Raw genomic sequence first — 19183 nt, 5'->3', positions numbered from 1 at the left:
AGAATTAAAAAAACACCAATGCCATGAAAATGTCTCATTTCAATATCCATTTTCTTTTATTTATTAATATTTTGTTCACATGTGAAATACATATCCAGTTCAACTGACCCTGTGTAATATTGCACTTTAGTCTTTTTATGAAAGCCATTTAACACATTAACATTTGCAGATGATGATGGCCCACTTAAAAAGCATTGAAACACTCATATCTGTTTCATGGTAGTCAAAATATTTTGGTGAAAAGTTTATCTTAAAATGTTCCAAGGCCATTGAGAGTTAGAGATAACACATTCAATTCTATTTTCTGTCCATAGTGTAATAATGCTTTTTGGGTATGTCGGGCTCTTTCTTTTACAGCAGTCATATTTTCATTTGTTTGCTACTAATACTTAGTAGCATACCTTAACACACATCCATTCATGTCCAGTGCAAATGATTAAAAATGAAAATAGGATAAATAAAGAACACAACAGCAGCTGAATGTGTGTAGTCACTCCTGAAAAACAATCGAATTGTTGTGAGGAACAAGAAAATAAATGCATGTCTTAAATGTGCTGTGCCTGTACACTTTCAAATATACAACTGTATTTTTAGTGCAATTCCTCATGTTATACACCAAAGTTAACATGCTAAAAAATCAGAAGGCATATTACTTCTTTTTTGTTCTTGCTCGTTTGGGCTAATTCGGCATCTTCCGCGTGTTTCCATTTGACTCACATCAGGTTCAAATGGAAGCAAACGAACCACGTTCAATTATAAGGGTTATAGTAATATAATGCGTCAGAGTAAAAGTTGTATCAGATAAATTTCCACCAAATTCTAAAGTAAATTAATGCCCTGATTCTCATTCCCAACAGTAAGCCGAATGAAATGTTACGCCTGCCTTGAAAGTTTTTGGACAAGCACTCATTCTCCTTCTGCTGTGCATTTTACTTTGGTGTCTTCCACCTCACCACTCACAGTTGCTCTTTACGACATTCCTATGGTCATCCACATATTGCATTCTGTACAGTATTGCACAAATCATATTTTTTAAAGAAAGCCTCGCCAAGTATACTAGCACTAAAAGTAAAACTAGAAAATATGCAGTGTCTGTGTTTTAAAAAGAATGACATAACATACAGTATGAGTTCATTGGGATATTTTTTTCCAAAGAATAAATCTACAATTCTTGAATTTATAGATGCATAAATGATGAAATGAAATGCTCAAGAAACCACCTCACTGAACCCACATTAAAACACAAGAGGAAATTTGGAAGCGAGGAAAAGCAGTGTCTGATGTTAGTTAGTTAGTTAGTTAGTTAGTTAGTTAGTTAGTTAGTTAGTTAGTTAGAGGAAAGGCAGTGTCTAAATGTTTGATATTTTAGTTAGTTAGTTAGTTAGTTAGTTAGTTAGTTAGTTAGTTAGTTAGTTAGTTAGTTAGTTAGTTAGTTAGTTAGCGTGTTTGTTTGTTTGTTGGTAGGTTCTAAAGATGATTCTAAAGATGATCCAAGTCTACTTTAAACCAGTATGTTTAGAATGCCATCAATTAACAAAGAACAAACTATTTCACCATAACTGTACTATGGAGTTTGTGCAAAAATGCAGTGGTGTGGTGAGTTCAGTCAAATTGAAAAGTCTATCACTTGTTGTCCTTGAAACCAAACATTTAGTTCGACGAAATAGTTACGTGTCTGACCTAAAGTACATAGGTTAGATATTAAAGCTCCTGCAGTATGTCCTACTGATACTTAAAATTGTTTCTGAATGAAGTTTAGAGTGGCTTGATTCCATATGTTGACTGATGAATCTTCTATTTCATGAAGGACAACTTGCCTTTCACTTAAGATGAACACACAAAAATGCTTCTGATTGTGTCTACATTTTGTTTCCAGACCCCCAAAAAATCAGACAGAACAAAATATATAATGACGGTCTCGATCCATGTTTTGCACACACTCAGGAAATCACAATATTTTGTTTTAAATAATTCACTTGTGTGCATTTGCAAATAATATGATTCAAAAATACTAATAAGTTACTGATGTACCCATATGTAGGAATCCCCTCTCACAGAAAGACTAAAGTGCTCAAGCCAAGCATGCACTGTGTGCATCTTGCTGGTAATAGGGTCTTGATTTTCTTGGAGCAATCCATTAAAGAAAAAAGACATTGTTTCTACAAATATGATCATTTCTGCATTTCATAAGAATACTTATGCATGCAAAAAAGGCAAATAAAAGAAATAACCTGGCCAGCTTCTAGGATCAAATTCATGCACGGTAAGATGTGTCTGTGGCCTGTAGAGAAAAGTATAATTATTAGGACCGGACAAAGAAAGGCAATAGATTTTACTGAAAATAGTTGCCACTTTAGTTGTTAAAATAAATACGATTTTGTCGTGTTTTGTTGCTGTCGATTGACCCGAGATTGTCCATTTCTCGTTTGTTAGCTGTTTTCAAATAGGTAGTTCATAAACACCCACGCACGCACACACAGACACACACACACACACATCTTAATGATTATTTGTCAAGATTATTACCTTCGATTTCAAAAAGGGCCAGTCACTGCACAAACTAATCACTGTTTCTCACAAGTGGATGCTGGAAAAGCCTCAGGTTCTTGATTTTGGAACACATACTGTGAAATATAAGACAAATGCACTTCAATGGGAGCAATTTTAATGCTCAATCAGACAGGAAAAGCAGAATTTGGTAAGTCCATGAAATAGTAAAAAGAGAGAACAACTCATTGGGAAAAATGAATAATAATACAAAAAAAAATATTCTAGAGATGTAGAGACTTACAAAATTCACATTGAGTAACTCACCGATTTGAGATTGGACTCCATCTCATTAAAGCTCCATTCAGTCAGAGGAAGGTTTACACTGAAGGGCTGCAAAAGAGACAAAAGCAGGAGAAACATGTTGGGTAGGGAATTGTGACAGGACAGATAATGGTAGGTGGCGAATTCTTGCACAATTCATGACAAAGTAACTCTTGGTGGCAAGATGCCAGTAATGGCCAAATCACCACTGCATAAAAGTAAAGTATTAATGGCCATGCTTTGTGCAGGAAAGAAAGATGAGACGTGATGTATGGACAAATTGCTACATTGGAGTGGAGAAAAAAATAAAAACCTAAGTTGGATTTTAGTTGAAGCGAAGCAATGTGGGCACAAGATACTTGGAAAAATAACAAGAAACCTGAAAAGACACATCGCAGCTAACCACAAAGAGCCATATTTTGTCGAGGTTACCGCATTTGGGATTTTGGCAGATCATTAAGATCTGAATCACATTTATTGGAATTACGGAATACAATCATATCCCAGTAGTAAAAGTGTGTTGACTCTGTCAACAACATGATGTTGTTTATTTTTAAATCCCCTCTGTAAAAGATTCCAAAAATGAGTTGTACAAGTTATAGGTCACATTAAAGATGAAAAATGCTCTGAAAGAATTAATCATAGTCTCATTTCATGTTATCACAAAAAGTGGCCTTTGAACAGGGTTGTGTAGCCTTTTTATCCACATGTGGTTTGCGTGCATGCGTGTGAGTGCTTACATCCATGTTACTCTGTTGATGGCTCCTGAGTATCAGCTGCTGCAACTCCTCCAGGCTCATCTCCATATTTTCCACTGCATCAGAACCACACTCCACTCTGCAGACACAAATAGACCCAGTGACAGGTTGTCAGTGCTTAAACATGACATGAGTGCTTACCTTTCAATAGCAGCTCTCTTATTCCTCCTCTCTGTCACTGAGGCAGATGATCCTCTCCCCTCTAAGACAGACTGCACCATTGCAACAGGAAGGACGGGAGGTTCTGAGGAGCACACCTCACAAGCGGAGTTCAATGCCAGGGTGTCTCCTCCAGCAACACCGCCACCTTTCACTCCTGCTCTCACTCCTGGACTCACAGGCTCTTCTTTGATCAGCATCAGGCACTTTTCCCTATGACTTAAACAAATGGGGCAATTACCCATAAACGAGTTCATGTATAGGCTTGTTACGACCATGAGAATGTGCGTAACTCACAAGTATCACAACAGATCCTTAAAGTCTTGGAAATAAAACCTCATGAGAGCATTGAAATGATACAGTCTACATTTTAATCAATCATAAACAAAACCACTGCCAAACCTGTTATTCCGGAGGATGCTAATATCAGCAGAACATTCTCCATAGCTTCTGCTGATGTTCTCATACGACTCCATATGTTTGACTCTCACGACAAACTTTGAGCCCTCATTGAGCCTGTTAAAGGGGAAGTCCATCCCAAAATTGTCTTTGAAATAATATAGTGTGCAGCCCAACTTGTCAAAACACAGTGGTCTGACTAATGTTTCATTTGTGGAATACGAATTAAACGGGCAAAATGCACATATTTTTATCAATCGCACATTTTGCCTGAAACCTGGTGAGCTGTGATTGGTTGTGACCTGAGACCTGGCAACTTTGATGCCATTTTTAGTCCACAGCAAGTGGGGAAATGGCTGCCCCGTGAGAGTTGAAAACAGGGGAATTTTGCTGCCTAACTCATATTCCACAAAGGCAATATTAATCAGAATGCCGTGTTCAGACCAGTGGGGGCACATACAACAAAAGATGAATATTTGACTTCCCCTTTAACAACGCTGGTGGACATCCATTTTGCATCCTACCTCCTGTTGGTCCTTGCACTCGTACCTAATTTGCTACTGCTTTTCTACGGTGCCCTTGACTTTGCCTGTGTCTTTTGGCATTTTGTCCACGCTCTCCTATTTCCACTGTGCTGGGAAGCACAGCAAAATTCCCTCGAATACCGCATATGCTCTACCGAACAATTCTACTCGAACAATTTCTATGGGCAACAAACTGAGGTTCAATGATACAAACTCATTCTGGGGATAAAATAAAGCTCACATTGAATGCTTCAGACTAGTCCTACAATCACCCTTTAAGTTTTGTCTTAAATCACGTCTGTCACTTTCTTTAAAGTAAATTCAAACAGCTCTTGTCTAGATTTGTGGGAATTGTGTCAGCCATGTGATTAAGATGACAGATGTTCATGTTAAAAAATGTATAGTTTTTTATCCCGACTTTACCCACCTGGTCTCATCAGACTGCATCTGTAGAGGCATGCTCGCTTGAGACATGTCTGTTACATCCGATATGATCGGTCCACCTGCTAGCCCAGTGGTAGAACATGAAGCAGTATCACTGGATGGCTGGGAAAGAAGAGCGGTCAAGTCAAGTTTATTCAAAGTATAGTATCCTTAATCAAAAGGGGCCTCCAAGCGTGTCTAAGGCCACAGTTCACAGAGAACAATGACATCCCCTGGTCTAAACCACCCACCCCTAAAATCTCAGGGCAAACACTTTTGGGAGGAAATGTAAGAAACTTTTGAGTAGAGATCACAGATGAGAGGATGGTGATGGTATTTGCATCTCTCACTAAGCACTGCTTCCATCTAGTGTTGATACAGATTACATAACAGAATACAGGCATTTAGAGAGGAGGTGGGACGAGAAATCTTTCCATGTACACAATCTATCAATGTATGTATCTATGTATCCATGTATCCATGTATCTATGTATCTATGTATCTATGTATCCATCCATCCATCCATCCATCCATCCATCCATCCATCCATCCATCCATCCATCCATCCATCCATCCATCCATCTATGTATCTATGTATCCATCCATCCATCCATCCATCCATCCATCCATCCATCCATCCATCCATCCATCCATCCATCCATCCATCCATCCATCCATCCATCCATCCATCCATCCATCCATCCATCCATCCATCCATCCATCCATCCATCCATCCATCCATCCATCCATCCATCCATCCATCCATCCATCCATCCATCCATCCATCCATCCATCCATCCATCCATCCATCCATCCATCCATCCATCCATCCATCCATCCATCCATCCATCCATCCATCCATCTATCTATCTATCTATCTATCTATCTATCTATCTATCTATCTATCTATCTATCTATCTATCTATCTATCTATCTATCCATCTATCCATCTGTCCATCTGTCCATCTGTCCATCCGTCCATCCGTCCATCCATCCGTCGATCCGTCTGTCCGTCCGCCTGCACGTCCGCCCGCCCGTCCCTCTATTTCTTTCTGTCCGTCCATCCATCCATTTGGCTGGATGGAAATCTTGAGTTACCATCACCATCGTATGTGTCAGTAGCTGAGTATTTTGCTATTTATTCCAGCGCATTGATTCTATGCATGACTGCAAGACTTCAGTAAATGAGTATAAGGCAGCTGCATAAAATGTAAGCTGTGAACATTCTCTCACCGACTGGATGTAGAAGGGCTCATGCACTGGCTCCATTGGGTTAATATGGCTGAACTTGGACGCAGGTGGGCTAAGAGAGCCATCATCCAACATCAATGGCCTGAACAGATAATGAGATTTTAATGTTAGATGTTTGTGTCAGAGCAGTTTCACTATGCTGTCAATACCTATTGAGTGAACAATGAAAGGCTTGTTTGTATGAACTGACTATTGGTACGTTTCCAATACGGTCAGAGCGTTACAGAAAATATTGGGGAAATAAAAAATAAATTCCTAGTTTTACCTTGTAAAACATATTAGGTGTTTACTCATCGGATTCAAGCATGATCACTCACATCATTATGTCAACTCGTGAGCCATCATTGCAGCTTTGCCAGGCAGCATGCTGACCCTGAAATGTCTGTTCTCTTGCCACCTTTGTGTGAGAACGTGCCTTTCCCACCGCAAGGCTGAACCAGCATTTTACATTGGCTCTAGCAGGGTCATGCACTCAGGTCTGCCTTCCATCTGTGTGCACGTGTGTGTGTGTGTGTGTGTGTGTGTGTGTGTGTAACTGATTCAGCACTTGTCGCCATTCACACAGCTTGATGGTTCAGTTTGTCAGCTGAGCCAGCCCTTCCCACTGCCCCACTGTGGCCCCGTTTGTCTAAATTTTGTTGATAGGAACCCCGTGTGTGTTTTGTGTGTGTGTGTGTTTTGTGTGTGTGTGTGTTCATACTCACAGCTTTCTCTTCAAGCTAACAGTGCCGGGTGTGTTGGACTGCATCTGGCTGAACAGAAACTGAATTAGCTGGCAAAGAGAGAAAAGGCACAGCATGAATCAGCAACTCTCTCTCACCTTTCTCTCTCAAACATAAGTGCACACGTACACACACACACATACAAAGAATATTACATTTCAATATCTTTACTTAAGAAGGTTTGTACGGCTATACGTACATATTTAGTTAAACACTGACTAAGTATGTAGTTGGGTTGGCTAATACAAAACAAAACAAAACAAAACAAAACAAAACAAAACAAAACAAAACAAAACAAAACAAAACAATACAATACAATACAATACAATACAATACAATACAATACAATACATCTTTATTTATATAGGCTAAAGATTCGTGGAAAAGTTACAATTAATGCATACGTTTGTGTATCTACATTGACTAAAATGAACGACAAATAATTCCAGTACGTCTTAGTGATATTTCAGATATTTCACTAAAAGTTAATCAATAACTGCTATTGAGATTGAGGAAAAAGTATGTGGCCTTTATTTCAATACATATTTTTAATCATGATTGGTGAAAGAACATCTGAAAGGTTAAGACAAAGATGTTCAATTTTCTAATGAATATAATTGATTATGTGTGCAATTTGTTGTTGATTAAGGCATCTGGAAGCAATTTTTAAAAAGAGCATGAAGTGAATTCAGGTATTATTTACACACATCTGCTATATGGCTAAACAATATTGGCACAATAGTCAGTCAAGCATATTTAGTCAATCAGTCCAATTCTTTAGATCATATGGACTGACCTTGTTCATGACCTTTTGTTGCTGTGTGTGGTTCTGTCTCAGTGAAACCACCTCTCTCCACAGAACCTCATTCTGCCTAAAAATAGGACAGGAAAAAAAAGATATGATTACAAGCTGAAGGGGACATATTTAGGATTTGTTTCAGTTAATACAAGAAGAAGAAAAAAATGTCATGATGATTTGATACAGAAAGAGACAAAGCCCGAATATCATTACATATTTTCCCTAAATGTGTTTAAGATAAGAAATAATTATTTGTACCCAGCAAATGATGAACATTTTTGTGGCATCTTGCGGGCATGGGCATGTGTCCAGTGATCAGATTGTTTTGACACCATCCAATTAGAGCACTATGAAATAATCACTTTGTTATGCCATGGGCAAATTTCATTCTGCTTAACGTTACTGTCAATCGCTCAGAATTATGATTCATGAAAAGTAAGATACTTTTGACAATTGTCATATACATGTATCTTTATCAGTGTGGTCACTGTGTGTGTGTGTGTGTGTGTGTGTGTGTGTGTGTGTGTGTGTGTGTGTGTGTGTGTGTGTGTGTGTGTGTGTGTGTGCGTGCATGCGCCAGTCAGGTGAGCAGGTGAACATTCTCTGCTCTCATTAACAAACAATGCTGAGCACAAAGAATCAGCAGCACACAAAGAGCACACAGCAGCAATTGAACAACAATAGTGGGAAAAAAATGTCCCTTTCATGTACTGGTTGCCATGTTGCAACCATGTAACAAGGCTATCATGATATTTTTTTTCATGCATGTATATTTTCAACAGATGAATGAACAGCATATGATTTTTTTTGAAAATCCTGATCAAAATGTCTCTTGTACTGTATTAAGCAATATAATTATTTTACTGAAATTTAGTTATTGATGAATCTGCCTTGGATTAGTCTACTAGTCCTGTTCCGGGATCAGGAGCACACATGAGGTGGTCTACTCACTGCTTCATGTCCTGCATCTGACACTCCATGTTGTCCTGCTGTGTTCTTAATAGCTGAACTTCATACAACAGTTTGCTGAGGTCCTCTTGACGAACTTTGGTTTCTTCGCTCTTCACTATTGATACCTGCGCGCATGGTTATTTTGTGACATGATGTTTGTTTTGGCGCAGTATTCCTTATTCTGTGTCCATACAATACCTTCCTCTTGATGTGCTCCAGCATATGTTCATGTCCCTGGAGGAAGTACAAATGTTGGAACTCTGTATCATCCCTCTCAGGTTTAACCAGACCGCTTTGCTCAATATTTACAACTTTTCGGAAGCCATCTAGACACACAGATCATACAAAATAGAAATGAATTAGATGGAAAACAGTGGGAAAAGATGACATGATTAAAAAAAAAAAAATGACTCACACATATTGAGCTGTCGGACAAAGCTTGCCATGTTATTGTGTTTAAAGTACTTTGGTAGAACTTCTTTGGCAAAGCGACCCTGGTCAAACACATGGAAACTGGTCCCGGTCTAAAACAGACAAATACAGTAATTACTGCATCGGTGGAATCCTGACTGTTTTAAGAAATCTTGCTCTAATCATAAATCACTATCAAATCAATTAGCATATGTCATGTGTTCAATATAGTCAGATCACCTACCAAATATTGTGAGTCTGGCCATCAGTTACCGTTTACATTCACATTCACATCTATAGGCGATTAAAGACTTAAGTCAAGATAACATGCATGTGGTTGGAATGCCAGAGGATCGCATGAATGTGAGGCAGCTCTCTTGACCACAAGGACATTTCGCTACCTATCTGTCTCATCAAAAGGACAAAAATGGTAGTCGTCAAGAAAAACACTGCAAGCAGCGTATTGTATAGTGTATTGTACAGTTTAGTGTTTGTGAGTCAAGCAAAAATGGTTTACTCATGAATATGTAGCTACAATGGTAATAATGACAGACAGCATACATGACTAGTTATTGTCCACGTTTATTTTTTGTTTATTTGTTTTTGTGTGTGGTACTGTCGAAATCAAACTTTGGTTTTCACTTTCTCATATTTGCTGGGCCAAAACTTCATGTTAAAATTTTGTACATGGAATCTATCTAAAATTTCCCACAAATATTGGTCAGGTCAGTCCACATGTGTTATTTTTGCAATTATTCAGTTGGAAATGGCTTATTTTATTTGACGACGTGATGTTGATGGTTGAACAAACATGTCATTTTTGTCCAGAAAAAAGATTATTATGGAGGTATGAGGATTTGGCCTGACGCTAGTGAATATATTTTTGACTTACTGTATGCAGTGTACAGTGTGAGCAAACGGAGAAAAATATAGTTAGGACTACAGAGTTAATTTTCCATCCTGAAAATTAGCCGGAAAGATCAATAACTAGAGTAATCAAGGTAGCCTGCCCCATAACTACTACAACATAGCATTATCATTATGGTCTTACATTTTTTACTTATATTTTAGGCTAAATACATTATGGAAACCCTCAGAATACTGAATAAGATTTTATTTGTTATAATTCATTTATTTCTTAATTAACAAACACACTGACATATAGCTAACCTGTACATTTTTGATTTTGCGATTAATTAGGATGGTCCAAAGCTGACACATTACATTCACACATCCACATCACAGCTTAAGTATTTCATGAGTAACTTGTGCGTCAAAAAGCATTACTGTACTTTTGATGAACACAGCAGCACACTGGTCCCCTTGTTTACAAGTGTCCAGTGGATGATTTGAGGCTACTCACAGCACTCCAGCAGATGAGGTGGTTGGTATCCGGATCCTCCACTAGAGTCCACAGTTTGGTGAGAAAAGCTGGAACATTGCTGGTGTAGTTGCCATCTACACCCAAGGCACCTGGAGATTCCTGCATGCTGACTTGATATACTGCCACAGCCGGTCTCAACAGGAAACCAGATGTTGTGTGTAAGAGTGAGGAAGGCCTGTATACGAGTGTACGTGTGCCAGTTCCTTCTGACACTATTCCATTTTGGAGAAATCCACTTGTGGAAATCCGTTACTGATATTCTCAAGTTTGCCGCAGTCTATTTGATTCCATGCCTGAGCTTGTTTACGACATGTTCAGCTTTGTATTTACCTTTACGGCCCTTGACTAGCTTGGCAAATATCTTCGAAATATCTGTGTTAATCTCTCCGTAAGAGTGTTGGCCAATTTTTTCTGCCCTCTCTCTGCTCTCTCTGCCCCACCATCATTCAACTGAATGTCATCACAGAAGGTCTTTGTCAGCACCATTCAAAGCCATCCCCTAACACACGCAGGCATGCACACACACATACGTGCGGGTGCACACACACCTACAACAATGCCTTACAAAGAGTGCACTATCATTCTACAAAAAAAAAAAAAAAAAAGACGCACGTGGGTTATTTTTAAAATCATAAAAAAATAACAGAGCTTCCTTTTAAGGTGTTAAGGATTTTCTCTTTATTATGGAACTGTCCATGAGGGGAATTCAAGGATTGAGTGATCTGCATTGGTTATACTCAACATAAACCCTTTTGGGATTTGGTTTACTACAAAAGTTGTCTTTTTAGGTTGAAAGAGACATTTTTTTTTATTTTTAGAACTATTATCAAATCAACATTTCAAGAGTTGCGATAACAGAAATGTACGTATAAGAGCAAATTCAATCAGATGCCTGCCGGTCAAGTGACAAAAGTGTGTGTGTGTGTGTGTGTGTGTGTGTGTGTGTGTGTGTGTGTGTGTGCGTTTTTCTACATTTTAGGTGACATTATCACAAACTGCTTCAAATGGCCTATTAGTGCCACATTTAAAACAGGCTCAGTCTTAATGGTGTTTGTAAAAAGGAAAAAAAAAAAAGAAAAAAGAAGAAACAAATTTTAGATATGCATCGTGCCAGGTTATACCAGCTACCTATATCTCATTAGTCAATAATGGTATAATAGTTAGTCTCATTTCATTTTCACTCAGCTTTCATGCATTGCTCTGAGTTGTATCTTCATGCGATAAGGTTTGGGAGTGAGAGTGACCCCATAGACTGGGGTGAAGTCTGGCTCTCCTGCATCTTCAGGCCAGATGAACTTGAATTTTTTCAGCATAGTCACCGTGATGAGGAAGAGTTCCATACGAGCCAAACCCTCACCGAGACACATGCGAGGACCTGTACGGGAAATGTTGGAGAAATCATTTGCAGCGGTTTCAATTTGTAAAATATTTTTCTATACAAACCTGCAGAAAAAGGCATGAAAGCCTCTGGCTTGACAAACTCGCCCTGGTCATTAAGGAAGTTTTCTGGGTTGAATTTATGAGGGGATTTCCACTGGCCTTCCTCATGGAGCACCGAGGTCAAATTTGGGATGATCATTGTACCCTGGAGAGCCAAAGAAACCAAATGATGTGACGACAGAGTAGTATAAAAAAATTGCGAGATACATACAATAAGATTTACAAAGTTACATCAAAATAATTTAAGAATTATCGCATAGTAATAGTATATAGCAGCTTTTTTATTTTGCTTTTGCCAAGCCAAGCCATGAAAGGAATATATATTGTTTTGATATTGTTTTCTGTTCATTGATTGAGTTCCACAAAACAACAGCTTTTTGAGCAAAGATAATATACCGTTTCATTCCAAAATAACAAGTTATTTAAAATGGACAGAAAATACACAGACATAAAATACTTATTACTGGCTTGGTTCATTACATGTCAAAAATTGGTCAAACTGTTGACAGAAGTCATACATGCACACACGCACACATGCACACACTGTCACTTTCACGGAGGACTATTTAATCAATAATTATTAATGATTTGAGAGACTGAAATTCCAAGAATTTGGGCAATTTTGAATGGAAAAAACAAGTTCTCTAAATCATTAATCGATAATGAAAATTATTACACATTAATTTGATCATGCCTTGGTTATCGATTAATTGTCGCACTTGTACAATATCTATTTTTTTATTTGTTGCACATTTAATCGATCATCATACTGCCAAACACGTGAAAAGAAACATAGTGCGTCAAGATACTGTATTTTCTCCATTTGACAACAATTAGCCCAAAGTTTAGGTTTACATTCATGAAGCCCAGCAAACATTTGCGTTGTCCTGTCTCTTACCTTAGGAATCGAATATCCCATCAACTCTGTGTTTTTTGTTGTACAGTGATAGACACTCAGTGGCACAGTGTTTGCAATTCTCTGAATTTCATGGATTACAGCCTGTAATAAACAAATAAATGAATGAATACATAAATAAATGAACAGATAAAGAAATATTTTCTTAAATTTTGAAATTATTAATAATATCCTGCTTTAGTTGTCTTATAAAAGCAAACGCGCTATTAACATAATTTAACATGGAATAAATTAATACATATCATTTAAAATCATTTACATCACACAGTATAAAATACTGATGTACCTGCACGTATGGCATTTTGTTTCGGTCATCAAAACACACTTTATCCTTTCCGTTCAACACTTCATCAATCTCCTGTTGGCAACGCTCTAACAAATGCAGGAGAAAAAAAAGGTGTGAGAAAAAATACAAATTTAATTCCATATGAAATATCATGAACGTGTGAAATACAATGTCTGCTTTTTTGTATGTGTGAATGTGGAGATTTATGTTTATGTGTAAACAAAGTTTATCCATCAATTAATGTTTTATTCCCTTATTTTATCAAATAATTCATCATTTTATTATTTTAATACATCAAAGGCTTGCACACCACACTGGTGTAGCAACAATCGTCTTCACATGTAGACCTCACATTTATTGATCACCTAATAAAGACAAACTGAGAAACCGCATGCGTATGCAATTTTGAGAACCTTGAGAGATTGCATTTCCGTGTTTAATTTTTTTTGTACTCATATCTGATTATGTTCTGCACAGTGATCTATTAATTAATGAATTATTGGAACATGAGGTGTATCTTGGGAATGTGTAATGTTTTTCAGATTTACTCACAGTGGATTGCTCAAAGCTAGTTTATACACAAAGTGTAATTGCAAATTTCAACTCTACGACTGGGTAAACTTAACTTCTCCTGTTCAAATGACCAGATTGGACAGAGGCCTTCAACCTATCCCCAAGCGGGATACGAGCCAAGTTCCCTACAGTTATAAGCCATCATTCCCTCCTTATGCTCTCTTGTCTTGCTTCCTGGCTTCCCAAACTCCCTCCTAGAATTTCTCATCTGCTCTGCACTTCCCCAGGCCCGTTTTGGGGTGGGGGCTCGGGCATTCTGCACATGGACGCGGCTGAACTCGGCATGAGACTCAGGTACCACGTGGCCTCACTTTGGTTGGGAGACCTAGTTTTTTTGTTTGGCTGGGTGCCAGCACTAGTCAATGCTTTCCAAGGCAGCGAGCATGAGCTCACGTCGGTTCCTGCCGTCATTTGTGATTGTCCTTTATAATCTGATTGTAATATGTAGAAGAAAATGATGATGGTGATGAATATGTTAGTCAGCCTGTATTTAGTCAGAGGATTTGGGAATTTTTCTATTATGGCCTTCTTCTGTAGATAAACTGTAAATGTACATTTTCAGCTCAGCAACAACTGCTTGTAATTTCTAGAACAGGAGACAAACCACCTAAGGAGAAAACAATTACTAGGAGGAAACATACCTTGTATGTCTGGATGAGTCATAAGATAAAGGAAAGCTGTCAGGAGGGTGTTGGAAGTTGTGTCTGTCCCAGCAAAGTGAAGATCTAGAGCGTACATTGACAGCTGGTCCTCTGAAAATGAGGAATCATTATCACCACTTCTCTAAAAAAAAAAAAAAAAAAAAGATTTTTTAAGTATATATTTAAAAAAAACATTCTAGATTTAACAACAACAGCATATTCACAATGCTCCAGTTAATATTTGTGAGCACCTTTGACATTTCATCTAGATAGCAGTCAATAAAGTCACGTGGTTCCTTGGGGATTCTGGTTCTCTTGTGCTCAGCCAACAACTCCTTTGCAAGATTTTGACATTTCTAAAGAACAAGAGTAGACCGTTCAATCATTTTATTTTTACTAAAACAAGGACACTACAGTACCAGAATTTGTCAGCATAACTTTTTTGAGATCTGTTGAAATTCTAAAGTCTGTCGTTGATCTCAATCACATAGCCTTATCTCTAACATTGAATACAAAGTCATATAACATACCTTGACATTTTCAAAAGCCTTCATGAAGGGCAATGGAAGACTACGAATCATCGGCAAGGAGTCATACAGCTGCAAGGATAAATGAGAAAATAATCATGGGTAATCTCCCAATATACCATATATCCAGTGTAAATGCATAATCACACTGATTAAAATGCATCCTTCATAGTGTGTACAAAGTGAAGGGTTTAATTTTGCCTGGTGAATTTGGAGAGCTCAGGGATCAGGGGATCACCCACTGAGACCATTAATAGCCTTTTTCACAAATGGATGACTAGCATGCGCTTTGAATGGCCACATGATTAACACAAGAAATTAAAATCTTTTGAATTATTAATATTTTTTACAACCCCAAAATAAAAATAAAAAGAATGCTGATAAGCATTGAATATATAAATTGTCCATGGAAAAATGGGGAAAATGGGAAGAACAATTCTGGAAAAAAGCCAAAATATGAAAACAATTTGCGAAAAGAAACAGAAAAACAAATCTGCGATCATGCAAATCCACGAGTGCTGAACTGCAAATATACAGGAGTTGACTGTAGTTTTAAGTTGTAATATCAGCATTCACCAGTAGATGGCAGACATGTTTTAGTTACACTGGAGGGCCTATTTTTACGTTGAGCGCAAAGTGCAAGTCTAACACTGCAGATGGGTAGAATTTTCTTCTGGTATTTGCGAGATTTTGAACAAGTACATTTGGGCATAAGGGGGCGTTTGTGTTTTTCTTGACTCACCATAGCCCAAGGTCCATTGGCCAACTTAGCATTCTCAGTGAAACAACGAACAATGACTTTGATGAACTCATCATCATAATCGTAGCGTTTACCAAACAGAACCTGGCAAATGATGTTAGAGGATGCATTATGGAACATAAGTTGGGGACTCAGGGTACTACCTGTAGGAAATGTTTTAATAAAAGATTATTAGTGCAAACTCATGGTACAAACACATTAAATATTTAACACAAAATCCAGCTTTGCAACACGGACTGAGCAAAAGAAAAATTACAAACAGATGAAATAGCATGTATAATTTTGGGTGTGAACAACATCAGATCATGTGTACGGTAAATGTACGCTCCACATACCAGCACACTTTTCCAGTGTATTCATGATGAATTCAGTTTCTCCCAGAATCCTCTCCTCCATTGAATCCTTCCCAAGACCAAAATTCCTCAAAGTCATCAGAGCAAATCGCCGATGTTCCTTCCAACTAGAACCATAGTCAGCCAGAATGACTCCTGCAACAGGTGTAAAGGTAGTTAATGGAGAGAATATGTATGAAAAACAATATACAGTGTAAATGCCAAGAGATACGACTGTGTTTTTTTTTTTTTTTATTATTTCAAAACAAGTAAACATTTGAAATTGAAGATTGGATAACTTATACTTCGCCGTTGCGGAAAGTGGAGGAGTGTGGTACAGACTGAAGCCATTTCAAATGAACTTTCGATTCGATTTTATTTCACTGACAGCTACACCCTCAAAAGTGCTCGATTAAAAATTTAACCAACCCGGAGTTGGGTCAATATGAAACCCAATTGTTGGGCTGTTTTAAGTCAGCTGGGATAGAATCCAACACACCCGTGATCCTAGTGATCTTGGCATCAATTTACCTTTTCTGTTTGTTGTGTCATTGACATAAAGGTCTTGGGGTCGTCCAGCAAAGTCAATCGCTTTGGAGACTAAAGCCTCCTTCATGGCTTGTAACCCATTGATAATAATAGCAGGTCGAGGGCCAAGGTACAAACTGTAGACATTTCCGTATGCCTTCCTTAGCTTAGAAAACATAAAAACAATGTGGAATGTTAGTACAATACAGAAATACAGTATATTAACTTAACATTTACATGTGGTATAAGAGTGGACAGACCTAGAGAACTCAGTGGCTTCGAAGAGGATACACAACTCTTACCTTCTTATTTTGGGTCCTTAAGTAAAACGTAAGAATTGAAGAGGCCTAAAGCCACCAGAGCATAGGCTATGAAGTTGGTAATGTTCAAGACATTGGGTAACAGATAGTATGTTCAGAAATAACCAAATTCAAACTTGTTAAATGTGTGTCGACACACACACCTGCTTTGAAAAACCCCGAATATAGATTTTCCAGAAGGCTTTTCATGACTTTTTTTTAATTGATATAAAGCAGAAGGCTGAAGGTTTTTTACTGACTGTGATTTCAACATACACACTCCAGCTTGCCTATGGACCACGTTCAAGCTAAAGAAAAACAGCCCCTAAGCATGATGCTGGAGAAAAACATACATTAACAAAGGTGGCAACCTTTGGTAAAGTATGTTTTTCTCTTGCACTATAGTGACAGCGCAATTACTTGGGCTTATTTTCATCATGTAGATACTTTAATACAAATCTGTCACAATTTGGTAGGATTTCACATTACTCAAGTCACATAGTACATAATATTCAGTAAATATTGCAGCAATTGGCTAAGTAAACATCATAACATTATTGCAAATGTACTGATGAAAAAACCATGTGTAAATCTAATACTTAAGTAAGTAAGTAAGTAAGTAAGTAAGTAAGTAAGTAAGTAAGTAAGTAAGTAAGTAGGTAGGTAGGTAAGTAAATAAATAAATAAATAAATAAATAAATAAATAAATAAATAAATAAGCCACTGAGGTTTTCTTTGTTGAATGGATTATGGTCATTATGTATTTTGGTTGACTTTGTACATTTTGTATAATTGCATTATGATATCTTTTTTTTCTCGAGTTGTTAGAATAGGACTCTTTGGCATACGTGATTAGATAGGTAGCTTGAACTATGCCATTATCTTGCTGTGACCTATGCTTTCACTGGCCTTCTCTTCTCTATAACCGTATTTGCACATATGTATTCGTTGATTTCAGTTAAGACTGCAACGTCCCACATTGTCACATAGGCTAGGCAGAGTCGCACCCTTGTAGATGGGTGGCCAAGAATATGAATCACAGGGGTGGAGATGAGATCTTCTTCCGCAATTTCGCAGAAAAGGCTACACGGCCGTGTCTCGATCTTTCTGGCACACAGTAAATAGTTAAACTGAGAATTCAGCCTCCAGATTAATACTATTAGCACAGCGAACAATAATGTTAAAGAACTGGGAAAATATAACAGAGTCATGATTCGTGTGTGAACTCTTAAGGTCAAGGCCAAAGAGTAGCCTTGGGTTTTATTAGTGTGGCTAAAGGGTCTAGCTTTCAACTGTGTACAGACTATTGTTATGCAATCATATTGAAATAGTAAAGTTGAGTAAAATCCCTGCCGCAAAAGCATTCACCAGATATTTGATTTTTTGTTTATTTTTTCTATTCAACACATTATGTAGTGGTGAGAATGACATAATGTATTGGTGAGATTGACATAGAAAAATCAAACAAACTCAATATGAGGATTCTATAAAGAAATGCATTCTTGGGAACTTAAGAATTATGTTTTAAAATGTCATAAAATGTATTACACAAATAGCAATTTAAAATGTATCTGTGTTTCATACCCTCTCAAAGTCTTGCAGGGGGTTTTCCAAGCTCAGGCTCAATATGTTTCCCAGGATTGGCAAGATCGTGGGCCCCGGTGGAAAGTTTTTCGGCCTTCGGCACATGAAGTTAAAAAGGAAAAAGAAAACACAAAGTGGAAGGAGGATTGTAGCTAGCATGTTGGAGAAGAGTGGACTGACCAAAACAACACCGCCACTTTTGAGGTTGGGTAACTATCCTGCCTCTGTCTTTGTGTACTTTGCTTTCCTGAATAAGAGAGGGGGAAGGGCGAAGAACAGCGAAAATGAAGCCTATCGATCCCTGTTCAAATGAAAGGTTTTTGTGATATTAACAAAATAACATCAAGAATGTCTGCATATGGTTATTTCATCTATAATTCTAATTGAATATTTTGGACCAAGAAGCATTAAGTGCTAAGCAAAAACCAATAACATTTAAGATCCTTGACAGCCTAACTGTATGCATTATTTACATCTATTTCTGTAGATTTGCGTCTACGGTATGCTCGTTAATACCCACAACTTCCCATGGAAAATTACCAACTGATTTATTCCCTCCCTCTCTCAATCTTTTAAAGGGACTGAGTATAGTCAATGTTGATTAAATCATCCTAAATATAAATGCATCAATTTTGCCCTCACGTATCTGCCTTGACCAGTATAAAGTACAGTATCTCACAAAAGTGAGTACACCCCTCTCATTTC

The 19183-nt window shown here is 37.7% G+C and overlaps 2 protein-coding genes across 2 annotated transcripts; both read right to left on the bottom strand.

The window, feature by feature from the left end:
- Positions 1–55: 55 nt before the first annotated feature.
- Positions 56–11118, bottom strand: hsf4 (heat shock transcription factor 4). The gene is made up of 13 exons (XM_085914083.1): positions 10572–11118; positions 9213–9321; positions 8996–9123; positions 8798–8922; positions 7844–7919; positions 7030–7097; positions 6308–6407; positions 5079–5197; positions 3711–3947; positions 3552–3648; positions 2815–2880; positions 2527–2624; positions 56–2281 (listed from the first exon to the last, which is right to left on the bottom strand). The coding sequence occupies exons 1-12, from the start codon at positions 10695–10697 to the stop codon at positions 2565–2567; spliced, it is 1311 nt and encodes a 436-aa protein (XP_085770209.1). The 5' UTR covers positions 10698–11118; the 3' UTR covers positions 56–2281; positions 2527–2564.
- A 127-nt stretch (positions 11119–11245) lies between these two features.
- LOC147056041 (cytochrome P450 2F2-like) lies at positions 11246–18690 on the bottom strand. Its single transcript, XM_085914082.1, has 11 exons — positions 18479–18690; positions 16599–16761; positions 16071–16223; positions 15718–15878; positions 14979–15047; positions 14700–14804; positions 14449–14590; positions 13235–13320; positions 12931–13032; positions 12036–12177; positions 11246–11967 (listed from the first exon to the last, which is right to left on the bottom strand). The coding sequence occupies exons 1-11, from the start codon at positions 18635–18637 to the stop codon at positions 11774–11776; spliced, it is 1476 nt and encodes a 491-aa protein (XP_085770208.1). The 5' UTR covers positions 18638–18690; the 3' UTR covers positions 11246–11773.
- Positions 18691–19183: the final 493 nt, after the last annotated feature.

Source organism: Syngnathus leptorhynchus, chromosome 6 (genome assembly GCF_054491065.1).
Source record: "Syngnathus leptorhynchus isolate UIUO chromosome 6, UIUO_Slep, whole genome shotgun sequence".
NCBI lineage: Eukaryota > Metazoa > Chordata > Actinopteri > Syngnathiformes > Syngnathidae > Syngnathus > Syngnathus leptorhynchus.
This window is presented reverse-complemented; position numbering and strand designations above follow the sequence as displayed.